We start from the raw sequence: 15,366 nt of genomic DNA, 5'->3' as shown, positions 1-15,366 counted from the left end.
ATTACATTGAGTGTTAAAGCCCAAGCAAGCATGCGCTCTCTCTCTCTCTCTCTCTCCCTCTCTCTCTCTCTCTCTCTCTCTCTCTCTGTCTCTCTGTCCACATTAATGTTCATAGGATTTGAGATGGAATCCTGCCCCCATGAACATGCGACCTAGAGGTTAATCACAAAGATGATATAATGCTAAAACACACGTACCCAGACATCAATTGTATTTCTATGCAATTCTCCGGTTGTGTTCCCTATATCATCCTCTCCTTCTGTCTCTTCATATATTTTACTTCCTGTCTTCGATGCACATCAGCCGGTGCCAAAAATGAAATGGAACAAACACAAACACACACATACACGCTTACCGGTTTAATGCTTCCAGGTTCTTTTGGTTACTCGTATTATGCAGAGATGTAAATCCTCTTATTGTGCCAGCATGCTAGGACCTGTAGACAAGACATTATCATGATTACTGCTACAGTAACCATACAAGAGCCTCTCATCTTAAAGTTGTTTTTCCCAATAATGGTTATTTGGGGCTTGATCAACATTTTCAAAGCTTTTGACCAAGGTCATGACACTTTTTCTACACTTTAAGCAGGCAATGATGGTTGGAATTTACAAAAAAAGGCAGCATGGTGACTAAGATTTGTGGAGGGCAGACAGTTCTCATTATTGTAATGCGTACCGTCATGCACATTATCCTAATCACTCTTGATTTGTGGGGTTGTATTGTGAAATCCAGCACCGACTTAATGAAAAATATGACGTGAAAAATATGATGTAATAAATATGACGTAATACGACCGGCATAAATACAATTATAAAATGCATAAAGATGCACATCACCATGACGCTGCATTAATGGAGCCCTGAGCTTGTTTCTCTGCTACAAGCCGGTCCGTCTCGGGGTGACGGGAGAAAAAGACCGAGCCCCTACGTCTGTTGTTTAAGTCGACTCTACTCCGTACCTTAAACCTTTATATGCAATCTGTCACTTCATTAAAACCTGCTTAACAAAGACAGGATGTTGAAATGGAGGCAGGGTTTCAGAGCTTTTTTGGCGATCTCAGTATACTCTGCCTTGATTTCAATCCAGAACACAGAGTTGTAACGGACTTTTAAGTTTCACTTTTGGGGTAACGTAAGGAACCTTTTGACATGTGTCAAGATGTTACGTTTGAGGCTACGCACAGACGGATGTATCCGGTCTTTTTTCAAAATAAAATATTTTTCCGACTTCTTACCCCTCCCCCCGGGTAAAAAAAAAAGAGGGGGGGGGGGGGTCTCGCCCGGGGCGTAATTACATGTTTACATGTAGAACGTAATGTAATTACATGTAGAACCGCCACTGGGTCCTACACAGCAGGAGCACATTTTGATGAGCCTGCTGCACAATAAGACTAAAACCAAGTTGGAAAAACCGAGCATGGCTGCAATCATGTTCTACATATAGTTTGGCTCTTGGACAGCCTAATGGCTCTTGGACTTTAATTTTGTTGTTGTGCAACTGGAAGTATTATTGTTAATAAGCTATAGATGATTTGAATATATTGTTTGGTCAGAGCCTGTATATGATGTCAGTCTTGTATTTAATTTGCACACACACTCAAACACACAGCAGCGGCAGAGAATTCAGAGCAAGTGAAAATGAGCATGCACCTGTTGCTAGGCAACCCCAGCCTCCTTGCTCACTGGCTCACTTTAGACTTAGGGATAGAAACCTACAATCACAGGAATACATTGTGGCAACTCACTTAGTCCATTGTGTGCTACTTGTAGGCCCCATGCCATTACTCTGAAGAACTCCTCCGTCACCCATCAGAGTTTTTTCCTCCAGAAAAAGGTGTTTCAGACGACTATGTGGAATATATTATCTTCAAATGAATTTGCCTTTCAGAGAACATCTTTGTTCCTCTGACACTGCATGACAGGGTGGCCTATCAGTTCAACTTTCTTGTACAAGCTAGCTTTAAACTGTACGTAGCTCTGACCTTCCAAAAGTGGAAGCAAAAAGATTCCATATGTGAAAAAATGAAATATCACATTACCATTACAACACACAGCAAATCAAAAGTATTTGTGTGTCATTTCCTGCCACATAATTCAGAAGAAAAATAATCCCAGCATGTTAATAAATCTTTCCTTTTCTCCATATTATTCCTCTCATTTCCCTCGACATCATAATAATGTTTTTCCCTTTCCTCTCGGTCTGCAGGCGGAGAACCTGCTGCTGGATGCAGACATGAACATCAAGATAGCAGACTTTGGCTTCAGTAATGAGTTCACTATGGGGAACAAGCTTGACACGTTCTGCGGTTCTCCACCCTACGCCGCCCCAGAGCTCTTCCAGGGAAAGAAGTACGACGGGCCTGAGGTGGACGTCTGGAGCCTGGGGGTGATCCTCTACACACTGGTCAGCGGCTCGCTGCCCTTCGATGGACAGAACCTCAAGGTCAGGAAGAGGAGTGTGTGTGTGTGTGTGTGTGTGTGTGTGTGTGCGTGTGTACGCTCATGTTCATTACATAAGCTGATGTCTGTATTTTGTGGGTGGTTGTAGTATTTGTCATGCTGGTTTCGGTTCCTTCTGCCCCACAGAATGCAGAAACGGAACTCAAGAGAGAGTGAATGTGTGAAAGTGATTAAATGCCAACGCAAGTGCTTTGTCTTCAAAGGGGGTTTGGTGGTTTGGTGCACCAAACAGGCACTGAAACCTGTTACTTTGAAACAGAGAGGATTTAGTGCTATAATGGTTTTTCATTATTCATCCCACCTATCGCATCCTGCATTCTGTCAGTACCCACATGAGTCACTTTGGAAGTGCGGAGACATTGTGGGTGGGCGATATGACTTTGGATGTGATAATATTGATATTTAGGCTTACCTTTGCACTACCTCTTGTTGTGTAGTTTTGTTTAACACTGACATTACTCGTCTGACTATTTATTTACCAGATAGGAGCCTCACTATTTTCTGATTTCAATAGCTATGGTTAACGGTATTCCCTTCTTTTAAATGTGAAAGTTTGATGCACAGACAAAAAAGGAATAGAAATGTACAACTTCAAATGTAATTTTTTAAGCCCTTACACTTTTTAATTAGATATATTTGTTATCCTAATTCCATGCCTCACGATGTACTGTGAAAACTTGTTTCATACATTACAGCAGTGGTAAAAGTCACTATACACATGTGTTGTTCATTCTCTCAATAAATTCGAATAATAAATTATTAAGTTCCACCAGTGGAAGGTTCATAATTTGAATGGCACACTATTTAAATGTATGTGTGAGAGAAAAAAAGCCTCTGAGGTCGATTGCAGGCATTGTAAAGTGATGTTGATTATTTGTTTTATGGTGACTTTTGTTAACAACGATATTATGTTGTTGAATTAATCAATTGGCATATATATTATATGGCAGTATAGGATCAAATCAAATATCCGCATCATCAAAGTACCAGGAGGAGTATAGGTATTGTATACAATAGGTTTTTATCATGTCACAAACTATAGTACTACTGTGTTAGAACTGCTTATTGAAATGCCCAACAGCGTGTTTAACAAAAAATATGAATCATTTGGAGGTGCTGCTTGGCTAATTCAAGCCCCATAATATTAAAGTACATAAACCGATAAGATAGAGAGTCAAATCCTTCATCATCAATCACTCTTTCCTAGACCCTCATTTTCAGTAAATCGTTGGAAACAAGTGCAGTCTACACATTCATGGGAGTTTGCTGCTCTTAGAATCTGTGGGTTTTGAGGATGAGGAGAGAAACAGGATTGTTTATATTCGAAGGTGGATTTTTAGAGTCTGCTGCTGACTTTTCATGTCCTTGTCCATCTCCAGGAACTGAGAGAACGCGTGCTGCGCGGTAAATACAGGATTCCTTTCTACATGTCCACTGACTGCGAAAACTTGCTCAAAAAGTTCCTCATTCTGAACCCCTCCAAAAGAGGCAGCCTCGAGGTATGCCGCACTGCATTGCCACACACACACACACACACACACACACACACACACACACACACACACACACACACACACACACACACACACACACACACACAAATAACAAAAAAATCACATTGGTTAGACACAACACATTGAAGGATCTTGAATCTATTGTAATTGGATAAGCGTTAAAAATGTTTAATTTCTTGCGGACTAACATGAACTAAAACAAAAATTGTCCAACTCCAAATAACTAGACCACTGATGTTTCAGTTGCTAATCTAACGGTTTATGTAGCACATGCGGTACTATACTGTAGACCCAGACTCGCTTCACCAACTATATGTGAGTTTGTTGCAGAAGTGTAAAGTGCTTTTTAAAGGCATCATAAATACATGTTAGTTTGGGAGTTATGAGTTACTGAATTTGTTTCACTGAGAGGTAATTGGACCGTCACTAGTATATGGAAGTTATTAGCAAAAAAAAGACAAGGCATATACGTATTTGCTGCTGAGAAACATTTTGGATTAAAAACATACTCTAATTTTGGCTTCCTCTTGTCTTTTCTTGACCTACTAAATGTTACGGCAGCCGTGTATAAATATAGAAAGAAGACTCTAGCTTTAGTGTTGGAATTTAGTCCTGGGACTGTTCAATTTACACCTACCCTAAAATGTGTCTACATTTCTAAGCAGCCAACAGCATGATATGGTTCAGGGTGACAGAATTGTAACCTTGTTTTGCTCAGAGTATACTAAATACTTGTTAAGATTAGTGAAGGAAAGAGATGAATAACGTAGAATGAATTCATCAAGTTTAGCGGATTTATGCATTCCTTCCATTTTTTTCCTGAGGTAACTCTTTTCTACTAATCTCTTTGCCCTTTCTTCTTTCTCCTCCTCTTTCGCTCCTTAACCTTTGTTCTCTTCTGCTTTTTGCCTTTCTGTTATATTTGAAATCTCATTTCTCCCTTGCCCCTTTGTACTTTTTGGCTTCCTCCAAGCAGCAGATAATGAGGGACCGGTGGATGAATGTAGGGCACGAGGAGGAAGAACTCAAACCCTACATCGAACCCATGCCAGATTATAAAGACCCCAGGAGGACAGGTAGTAACAGAAACACCCAAAACCAAATGTTTACATTTATTCCTTTCTTCTCCGGTGCACAAGCTTACTTGAGTACAGGTGTTCTTTTTCTCCACTCACACACAAGGACAATTCATCTTAAGGAGAACTATGGACATGCAGGAAGTTCACCATTTTAATTATTAACTGCTTTTGTGTGTCCAGACATCATGCTGACGATGGGATTCTCTCAGGAGGAGATCCAGGACTCACTGGTGAACCAGAAGTACAATGATGTAATGGCTGCATACCTGCTACTGGATTATAGGAACTCTGAGGTACACACAGGTTTCTTTCTCACACCTACACGCCTTTTATTTTACGTAGTACCATGCCAGGTAATGTCGGTTTGTCAGAGCTCTTTTAGATGCAGTTGCACTAAAGTTATACAATAAACTGACACACAAATCAGCTCTTGTGAGTTCATCATTATCTACAAGAAAATGTAGGGCTTTACTTTTATCATCAGAACCAACAATTTACTGTCCTCTCTGAATTGTATATATATTTATTCTCAAAACATTTCAGTGCTCTCATAGCAGGACACATTTTCTTGTGCTATTTTTAATTCCTTTGTATTTGTTGTATCCACACCACAGTCTCTCTGCGTCTCCTCCTCATGTTCAGATTTCCACGTTTGTCTTTTTCCCTCAGCTGGATGAAAGTGGCATCAAGCCCCGGCCAGGAAGTGATGTAAGCAACATAAACGCCCCCTCCCCGCCTCACAAGGTACAATGAGAACACATAATGTCTTCTGCTAACACAAAATGAGGTCTCCCAACTCCAGCCAGTGACACGAGAGAACCTTTGGGAATCTTCTCTGACGTAGCTCATTTTTAGGTTTTAGATTGTTGACCTACATACAGGTACAGGTGAACCAAAGCAACCAGCGGTGTTGTAGCTTTCCCCCGCGTTCGTGTGTGTGCGTGTGCCCGTGCGTGTAAACACCCTGACATATAGAATACCACACTGACCCCGGATGTCCACTTTTCCTCTCTAAGGTGCAGCGCAGTGTGTCGTCCAACCAGAAGCCTCAGAACCGCAGAGCCACCGACCACGGTGAGATTGGTGTGTGTGGGAGAGGAAGGGGGTGAAGCTGGTGTTTGTGTTTGAGAGGGTTAGGAGAAGTGGACTGATTGTACAAAGCTTCTTTTTTTTCTTTTAAACTTTTTAAATTGAATCATACTTTTTCAATCTTAGTGTAGTAAATAATGAAATGAAAGATTCAAGGGCTTCAAAGGTTGTGATACAATCAAAAGTTCCCCTTGAGTCCCAAAATAGTTTTAAAAGTGAGCATGAAAGAAAGAGAAACATGACAAATGAGTGGGCGAGCAGAAGAAGACAGATGGCAATGAGACAGAAGATGTCTCACAGCAAGTGATGGCCTTTCTAATACCACCCCACTCTTTCTTTTTCTAGGCTCCTCCTACTCTAAGAGGGACAACCGGACAGCAGGAGAGGATCCTGGGAGGAAAAGTTCTTCTGGCAGCTCCACTACCAAGGTGCCGGCCAGTCCTCTGGTCCCCACTGACCGCAAGAAGAGCGCCACGCCTTCCACCGTGAGACCAAACACCCACACTGCTTTCATGACATTTGCAATACTCAAAGGTCCTATGAGAAGCCCGTTAAAAGTACATTAGTGCGTCATCGGCGTCATTGCCATCATTGCCGTCATTACTAAATACAGACAAACAAAATACACACTGCAAGTGGAGTGAACCACCATGAACAACTTTCCCCAAATGTGGGTTGATAGGAAAACATCTGCGGGGAATTGCTTTAGAAATTTGAAATCTAGTTTTTGTTCGGAAAGTCATGGTTGCTCTTTAGTGTAAGTTAAGGTCAGCCGTATATTATGTTAATCTGTGGTACAAAGGTCAAAACAGATGCTAGTTACTAATTAAACTAATTGAAATAAATGCCAATATAATTATGATGGTCTTCATAGTGTAAGAAAGTAGAAGTGTGAATCATGTTCAAGGCTATGCTTGTTGCATCCACAACACCAGGGACCCTGACACTGAAGCAGCTCAATGGACTTCAACCATCATTCGATTTGTTATTCGCACCGGTGCTTTTCCTCCTGTGACATGTCAGAATGTCTTCGGTGAAAATTCCCTTTTGTAATTTCTTACAGCTGTATCACCCAGCTCTGTCATCCCCTTAGTTGGCACGACTTAAGACTTGTATTATAACGTATTACACAATAATAAATCCTAAAAAGTTTTAGAAATGATCAAATAAGTATTTTATGGTGTTTAGAGTCAGATTTTGTGTAGATTTTACAGTCCCTTCCCCCTGGGGTTACCCAACGAGGCCTCCTCTCAGGACTATGTGGGCGTGTGCAAACGGTTTTCGATTGACGTCTCTGTCACTCTCCGGTTAATTTAGTCGCACCATGTTCGGGCGTGACAACTTAGACTTTTATCATTTTTATTACATCGTATGCGGACTTTGCCAGATAGCTCCACCTAAACCTCATTCTGAGCAGATGGCTAATGTGTCATGCAGGGAAATGGAAAACACCTGTATTGGGAGTGCAAAAGAACTGAGGTGGAAATGAATTGGATTTGTCATTGCGTGATTGTGGAGTGAAAACTTAATTAATGTTAGGCAATTTAGGTCACTTGTCCGTGCTGATTGGGAGGCTTGCTCAGGGCTGGTAAAGTAATAATTGGTCACCTTGAATGCCATATTCCTCCAGCCTCTGGCCACTGCACTGATTTAACTGTTTTTTTTTCCCTTAGTCTGAAACATTTCTATATTTCTAACATTTGTCTTATTTTGTTCCCCTCTGCCCTCAGAATAGCATCCTGTCCACCGGTACTGGTCGCAGTCGGAACTCTCCTCTGACTGAGAGAGCCACTTTGGGCCAGGGCATCCAGAACGGCAAGGACAGGTACAAGCACACACACATTTACACACGTGTGTGTGTGTATATACACACACGTGTGTGTGTGTGTATATACACACAATGAAAAAAGTGTTAAAAAAGATGGGCATACTGTGTTATATACAGTCGCTCTCACAAACACTCTCTCTCAACACCAGCAACTGAAGTAGTTGCAGTGAGGCAACCCTGCTTCCTCCCTAACACACACACATACTATAGACACACTAACCATGGTTTGTGAATGAAGCAGTCCCACAGCTGTCTCAGTGACTGGATCCCAGACCTTGGCTGGTACTCTCCAGAGCTCTGCCAGCTGGCTCAGGGAGGGCCCACAGCTTTGCCCCAGGATCGGGTGAGCCCTCCTGGACAAGGAAATCAGGCTCCCTTAAGAATTTAGGCCAAACTTCCAGTAGATTACAGATTACTACTCATGATGGTCTGATGGAGGACGGCCAGTCAGAGCAGAGGCAGGGTTCGATGGACACACACACACACACACACACACACACACACACACACACACACACACACACACACAGGTTGATATACGCGGAGACCTCGTTTGTTCTTTAAGCTCTTGTCCTTCTTCCTGTTCCTTTTTTAATAAAATATTATTTTTCAATGAACTTTGACTTCCACAAACTTGTAGTTTAATCAAAGTTTATGCCCAAAGTCAAATCAGGGATAGACGGTTGGAGGTTTTAGAAGGTGCAAAACTCAACAGAAGGCCAAAAAGGCAATTATCTTATAGTATAAATTAATATGTAAAAAAAAATAAAAAGATTTATACAATACCATTGGTTCAGCCATAACTCGAGCTCCCCTCTTTTTCCACAAGTCATTATATTGGGAAATGTCAGAGTGATGTCCCCTCCCTTTCTCATTTCATACTTCCTTAATTTAAACAACTCAACAATGGAGAAAGACGTTTTGTCCACTGTCGAGTTACTTTATTCTGGAGACTGCCGTCCTCATTTTATGCCATAAAAGCACACCTTTAAGCAATAAGTCGTTAGTCCTCAAATGTGATGCCCTGGATCGTCAGCCGCTGGTGCTGAATGTGCCTCCTCCGCGTCCACACTTAGGCGCGCACATCACTCATGCTTAACCAGATATATGCTTTGTGTGCTTCTTCATGAGCATTAAACATTAAGCCAACATAGTGCATGGCTTAAAACATTAAATATAATGGAGTCCATGTTCAGGCTGATTAAGTCATTTTCCCTTTTGTCATCGTCTTTCAGTCCAAGCACTCCACAGTGACGTTGTGGTCATTTGACACAGCATTGTTTTTTTTGTTTCTTTTAGCCATGGTAGGCTCGGCTAACATAGTGGTTGTCATCTGCTTTGATTTTGAAGTTTATTTGATCATCATTAATGCTTTGAGGTTTTGGCTTTTATACGTGTTACACCCCCTCCCCAATTTTCCTTTTTGTCCCCTTTCTGTGATTTTCCAATGTTCTGCGTTTTGTGTTCTTTTATCTGCGTCTGAGCTCTTGTCCCTCTGGATCTTAAGTCACTTACATCTCCTTGGCACCTCCCTCCTTTTCTTTTCTCTCCGAGCTTCCTTTTTTCCTTCTTGTCTTTATATTAATCTTTCTTCTCTTTCCTCTATTTCACCCTTCTCCCTCTAAAGAGATTAGGAAGACTTGTGATGGAATATTAACTCTTAGTGGCACTATATGGTCTGTGTACTTGCCTCTTAATAGGCTTACACATACACAAACATATCTACACACACTGAGGCTGCACACATACAAACTCATTGACGCACACAAGCTTAAACATACATGTCACACATGCTCAACCTCTTGCCACACACTGGGTCGTCCAGTAAGTGCTGTTTTTTTTTCCATCACCAGCCGTGTTAATCCCAGTCAGAAACAGCGTGCGTTTCTCTCGACTATGTGTTTTGTTTTTTGTGTAATTAGCAGCTGTTTGGTTGGACCTCTATAAATGTCGTCCTCTCTCCTTCATTGCTCGTTCCTCTCCTCTCTCTTCATCTATCTCTCTCCCTCTGTTACCACTCTCCCCTGTCTCTCACTGTGTTGGTTTCTGTGTGTGTGGATGAAGTCAAGTTAGAGCTGTCAGTAATGTGCAGAGCTTTGTAGCCCGTAGCAACCTCGCTGATTAAAAGAGATTTCGGGAAATGGCTACTCTTTGTTACAGATGTAGTTTAGTGTTTGCAGTAGAAAGGAAGAGGGAATGATTAGAGAGGGGAAGTCAGGGACTTGACAGACAGAGACAGGTCAGATCCATAAAGCTCCAGCTTCAGTCAAAGTGATGACCTCTCAACAGGACAGTGAACGCAGCTTTTATTTCCTGCCAAACGTTTACTTATCGTCATGGAGAAACTTGACATCCTAACATGCTTGTTATATTACCTGAGAACGGCCAGAAGCTAATTGGTTCCAATTCTGATTTTGACTATATGTCTTGTAGTGTTGCAATTTATAGACTTTTTAAGATTGATTAATCTGCAAATCATTTTTGGGATTAAGTGATTCAACATTTAATTGATAAATATGTCTGAAAGAGAACAAGAAACAGCAAATATTTACATTGCAGAAGCTTGAATAAGTTTTAAGGAAGACAAACAATGTAATATCAGAATTGCTTCTCTTTAATAGTTTGTTTTCCAACTAATTCACTTCAAGTCTAAAAAAAACTTTATATTATATAGTCAATATAATGCAACTTTATTTTGAGAACAATTCTTACTACACCATACAATGCAGTGTGCTTCACAACAAACAGAGAAAAAGGATTTTAAGCTAGAGAACTATTTCCACAGTGACAGGGGTTCGTAAACTAAATGTGGTTGGAGTTAGTTTTACTTCGTACTAGACACCTCAAACAGTGCTGATAATCTATATTTCAAATATTTAGACCTGATGGGGAGGACTAGTGAAATACTGGGTTGTCTTTATGTGGTGATTTGTGAGTAATCTGACATTGTCCACAGTTTGTCTTGAGTGTGTTTTCAGTCTGTGTGTGTTAAAGTTGGTCTTTTGTGCTCATGTGGATTTTACATGAAAACAAAAGGCACAAGAACACAGTCAGCCTTTGACTGTGGTTTGTGATTGTTATTTTTGTGAAACCGCGATGAAGCAACGTTAGCTGCAAAAAGACCAACTTTCCTCTTTGTTCAAGTCCTTTTGCTCTGTGTTCTGTCTCTTTTTTGTCTCTACTTCCTCCGCTCTTCCCTCCCTCCCCCCTCCTCCCCTTACCGTGTTTGATAAGTGCTGCTTCTAACCATGCTCCACCTCACCTCCCTGCCCATCCACACACAAACCCCGCCCCGTGTTTGTGAACGTATGTGTCATGCTCGTATGTATGTATGATTGTGTGACTTGTGTTTGTCCTGTGTCGGTCACGTTTTTTGTTCGTCTGCGCGCGTGTGTGTGTATGTGTGCGTTGGGCGGGGTACTCCTCCTGTTCCTCCCCCTCCCCCAGCCTAAACATACCAGGCTCCCGCGCCTCCACTGCCTCGGCCGCTGCCGTCCTCTCCTCCTCCTCGCGTCCCCGCCATCACAAGTCCCAGTCCTCCTCCAATCATCCATGCCCCTCTGACCTGCACGCACCACGGCCCAGGCAAGTCTCTCACTCACTCACTCACTCACTCACTCACTCTCTCACTCTCTCTCACACACGGACACACTCACAGCTCCCTCAGCCCCTTTCAGCACTTACCACTTTACTCAGAGTACAGATCATCATCCCTCCCGCAAGAGCTCAATGGACAAAAGGGAAAAAGTAGAGATGAAGAAAGGATAAAATGATTTATTGTCTCTGAAGATCACTGCTAGATTGAAGAGACTACTAATGTTGTTGTTGATTATTTATTTTTTAACTGCATGTAAGGCCTACATAACCTCAAAGATTATTATATCAATACAAACTTGGGGAAATTATATATAGTTAAATCTCCCAGACCCAGTATCTACCTATAAATATATATATTTACCACTACAGCAAGACTATTGAGAGCAGCATTTCTAAGACCAGCCATCATAGACTCAACAGTTACTTAGCAACAGCCAGGAAGTAGATTGTGGAACTCAGAAGGCTGTACGAGCTAAACTCGGTGTGGAGATGTTGACAGATCTTGTCTTGGTCAAACCTCCCACTACCCAGCGGTCACAGCTTGAGAACAAGATGAGCAGGTTTTTCACTGTACTGTACCTCTTACAGACCAGAGATGTTTTTTGTTGGTCTTGTTTGGATTTACATCAGGAAAAAAACAGACCAATTCAGAGAAGAGACATCTATGGACCGGCAGGGACCAGGTTTCCACGTGTAGGGGTCTTAATAGCTCATGAACTGTGTGCAGACCAGCTCTTTGTAGAAGCTTGGTTATTGGCTGTCTGCGTAGTGAGTGATTCAAAGTGTGCTTCGAAGTAAAACCTAATTTACTGTTCATATTTTGTTATTATTAAAGGGACAAAAAGAACAAAATAGGTCTTTGAACATATAACCAGACATTCCTCTTTTTAGCCTCTAAGCCACCAGGCCATTAGGGGCACAATGTTAACAGACGAGATCTGTTATTCGTACCTTACCCACCAACAGACATTGGACTATTTGCAGGGTTATTGAGGTAAATAACACACATTTTCAGCATCTAAAATGGATAAAGTTTCTAAACTGTAAGCTGCATTATTAAGAGCCTGTGTCACAGATTGGATGGCGTCACTATCTAGGGGTTTCAAACAAAGCGGCGGTCACTATGTTTAGCAAGTTTGAGCTTAAAGTGAATATTTTTAAACAACTGCATTGAAAGATGTTTTCCATCTACTTTGATTTGAAAGTCAACCGTTATTACCATTGTTAAGTCATTAATCACAAAAATATCCCCAAAGAATTGCTCTGGAGAGAACCAGACAACATGCTGATGTAAAAGTGTTGATGCATGTATCTATATCATCTGTTGCATGCATAGATACTTTAATATTTAATATGAACACTATACATTTGGTTTTCTGACATGTTGTGTTTGTGGACAAAAGGATTTTCCCTGGCTCGTACAAGTGAATACCAGTCCTGTGTAAAGAAGTGAAGTCCCTTTTTTATAAAGGTTCCCATGGCGAGCAAGCGCTCCCATGCAGCCTCAATCTGTTACGTAAACCCAGTTCAGTCCTGAGGTTGCCCGGGAAAACCCCGTCTTCATCTAGTAAGCGTTGACTGTACGTGTCTTGTTGAATGAAAGAAATAGAGTGATGACCTATTTGTCTGCTGGTCATGTGGCTGAAGTCTTGTCTGCGTGTGTTTGCTGTGTTTGTGTGTGTTGCTTTGTTGTTTAGCTAACCCGCTTTATAGTGTCTGCTTCATGGGCTACTTTGATATTTTTGAGTATTTGTTTTGTTCCCCCGCCCCATCAGCCACGTGTCACAATATGCAGTCTTTGAACATGTTCTTCTGCCTCCTTAAATACTTTAAGTGGCATTTCACTTCAGCCTCAGAGACCCCCATTCTCTTTGTGACCGTTGTCTAGTCACTAGACAACTACACTAGACTCTTGTGACGCCCCACCCCCACCCCCAAATGTCAGGCTGAAATTCCAGCAGAGCAAATGTCAAGGTGGACCTGTATGTGCTTTTGTCTGCTCTATGTTGAAGTCTTGTTCTGTTGCATGCGTCGTTCAGCAGTGAACTTGGGCTGTTCAGAACCTGGTTGGGAACGCTGGAGAGAAGGTACCACTCCAACACAGACTGTACCCTAAGTGAGGAGTAGGCAACCTTTCTCAGTACACAGTCTGTGCCCCCAAGTCCCACCCATTCCTGTTTTTCTCCAGCTGTCCCCGATTACCCCTCTGGAAAACGTTTCAAACACCACTCTCATGAATTTACATTATTTTAAACGACCTGTTTGGCTGCATGAGTATTCATGATGTACCGTAATGAAGCAAGCAATGCTGCACAACAGGCTGCTCCACATTTGTTTAACGTAGAGATGCAGTCAACTATACGCAAATCAAGTATGCCCAGCATGACAATCATCCAGCTGCACCATGAATACATGAAGCGTGCCTCCACCTCATGCCGCACCGCCGATACTTAAACTCTGTTACTGCTCTTGTCCCCGAGTGAAAATGGAATGCTCCCACATGTTGAAACCAATTAGAAGTTATTGCAGCTATATTCCTCTATGTAGAACTCAATCAACCGTCATCTTCATAACTATAATATGTAACCAAGGTCCCCACTAACTCCCATACATAGAAGAGCTGTGTCTTTGTGTGCAAGTGTATTTCGTCCTCGGTGCACAACTTGAACACATCCACATTAAAGCAAAGGATGTGTTGAAGCTGTCCATCGCAGTTAGACTGTAGTCATGACTGAAAAGCCTCTTTTACTTTTTTTTTCTAGTAGTGAGTGTATTAGAGGTCTGCATGGTGCTACTTTCTCAATCCCTCACTCAAAGGATCACTGACTGCTTGCTCCAGCAGATCCACCGGTCACCTTCCACTGGGACAATCGATACACATAATCACCGACGATGCACTTATTCAGCTACCCATCTTTAAAAGATGTGGAAGCCACAAGACTTTGGATTGTGTCTCACCTCCTCGATGGGTAAAGTTGTATCACGTTGTGTCAGCAACAGACACACACACCAGAGCAAGTGAGAGATAAAAAATAAACTGAAACTGAATGTTTTTAGTTAAATGGGGCGCGGCTAAGCATTTCCCCTGACGCTTAAGCCTGGTAATTACAACCTTTCCTATTTTCATAGAGTATGTGCCAGTTTGTCACGCAGTGATAATGTTGACAGTCCACATGTGTTATGTGGTGTCCCAGTCCCATTGCAGCCCTCTACAGTGGATGGTCCTTTTTTTTGTTCGATTTTCTACTTATTCCACTTTAAGTATTTATTACTCGCTGTTTTTTATTTCTGTATTTTCTTGTCTTGTCTTTCAGTTTGTGCGCTTTTGCCATTTCTGTTTTGTTGTGTTGGCCATCTGCTGCAGAAGTGCTGCTACAGGCAGGCGTGGCACACTCATGACAAAAAAAGTGTGTGTGTGTGTGTGTGTGTGTGTGTGTGTGTGTGTGTGTGTGTGTGTGTGTGTGTGTGTGTGTGTGTGTGTGTGTGTGCGTGTGTGTGATACTTTGCCCTACGGTCCAAGCAAAGAGAATTATCTGCGCGTTTGTCAGTGACCTTGTGTGACTCTAAATATTGACTTGACTGACTTGGGGGATTATATGAAACAGGGCGAGCAGACATAGATACTTGTATGATCTTACACTGAGGTAAGTAGCACATCAGAAGGAAAAGATTTTCTTCTATCAGTGTTTGTCTAACGGTTTGTTTCTCTCTCACACCCCTCCTCTACACTCCCACCCCCTCTTTTATAACTTTGTTCTTCCTTTTCTTTCTACTTTTCTCCTCCTGCATCTCACTTT

At 41.9% G+C, this 15,366-nt stretch overlaps 1 protein-coding gene across 1 annotated transcript in view; it reads left to right on the top strand.

Annotated features, from left to right (window-relative positions):
• Positions 1-15,366, top strand: part of mark2b (MAP/microtubule affinity-regulating kinase 2b) — a 50,062-nt gene that overhangs the window by 24,914 nt on the left and 9,782 nt on the right. Inside the window, exons 8-16 of the mRNA XM_079215154.1 lie at positions 2,209-2,445; positions 3,842-3,961; positions 4,950-5,052; positions 5,236-5,348; positions 5,725-5,799; positions 6,072-6,129; positions 6,490-6,629; positions 7,875-7,969; positions 11,420-11,557. Coding sequence (XP_079071280.1) covers positions 2,209-2,445; positions 3,842-3,961; positions 4,950-5,052; positions 5,236-5,348; positions 5,725-5,799; positions 6,072-6,129; positions 6,490-6,629; positions 7,875-7,969; positions 11,420-11,557 — 1,079 coding nt within the window. The remainder of the gene's footprint in view (positions 1-2,208; positions 2,446-3,841; positions 3,962-4,949; positions 5,053-5,235; positions 5,349-5,724; positions 5,800-6,071; positions 6,130-6,489; positions 6,630-7,874; positions 7,970-11,419; positions 11,558-15,366) is intronic.

This window comes from Taurulus bubalis (genome assembly GCF_910589615.1).
Source record: "Taurulus bubalis genome assembly, chromosome: 3".
Lineage (NCBI taxonomy): Eukaryota > Metazoa > Chordata > Actinopteri > Perciformes > Cottidae > Taurulus > Taurulus bubalis.
This window is presented reverse-complemented; position numbering and strand designations above follow the sequence as displayed.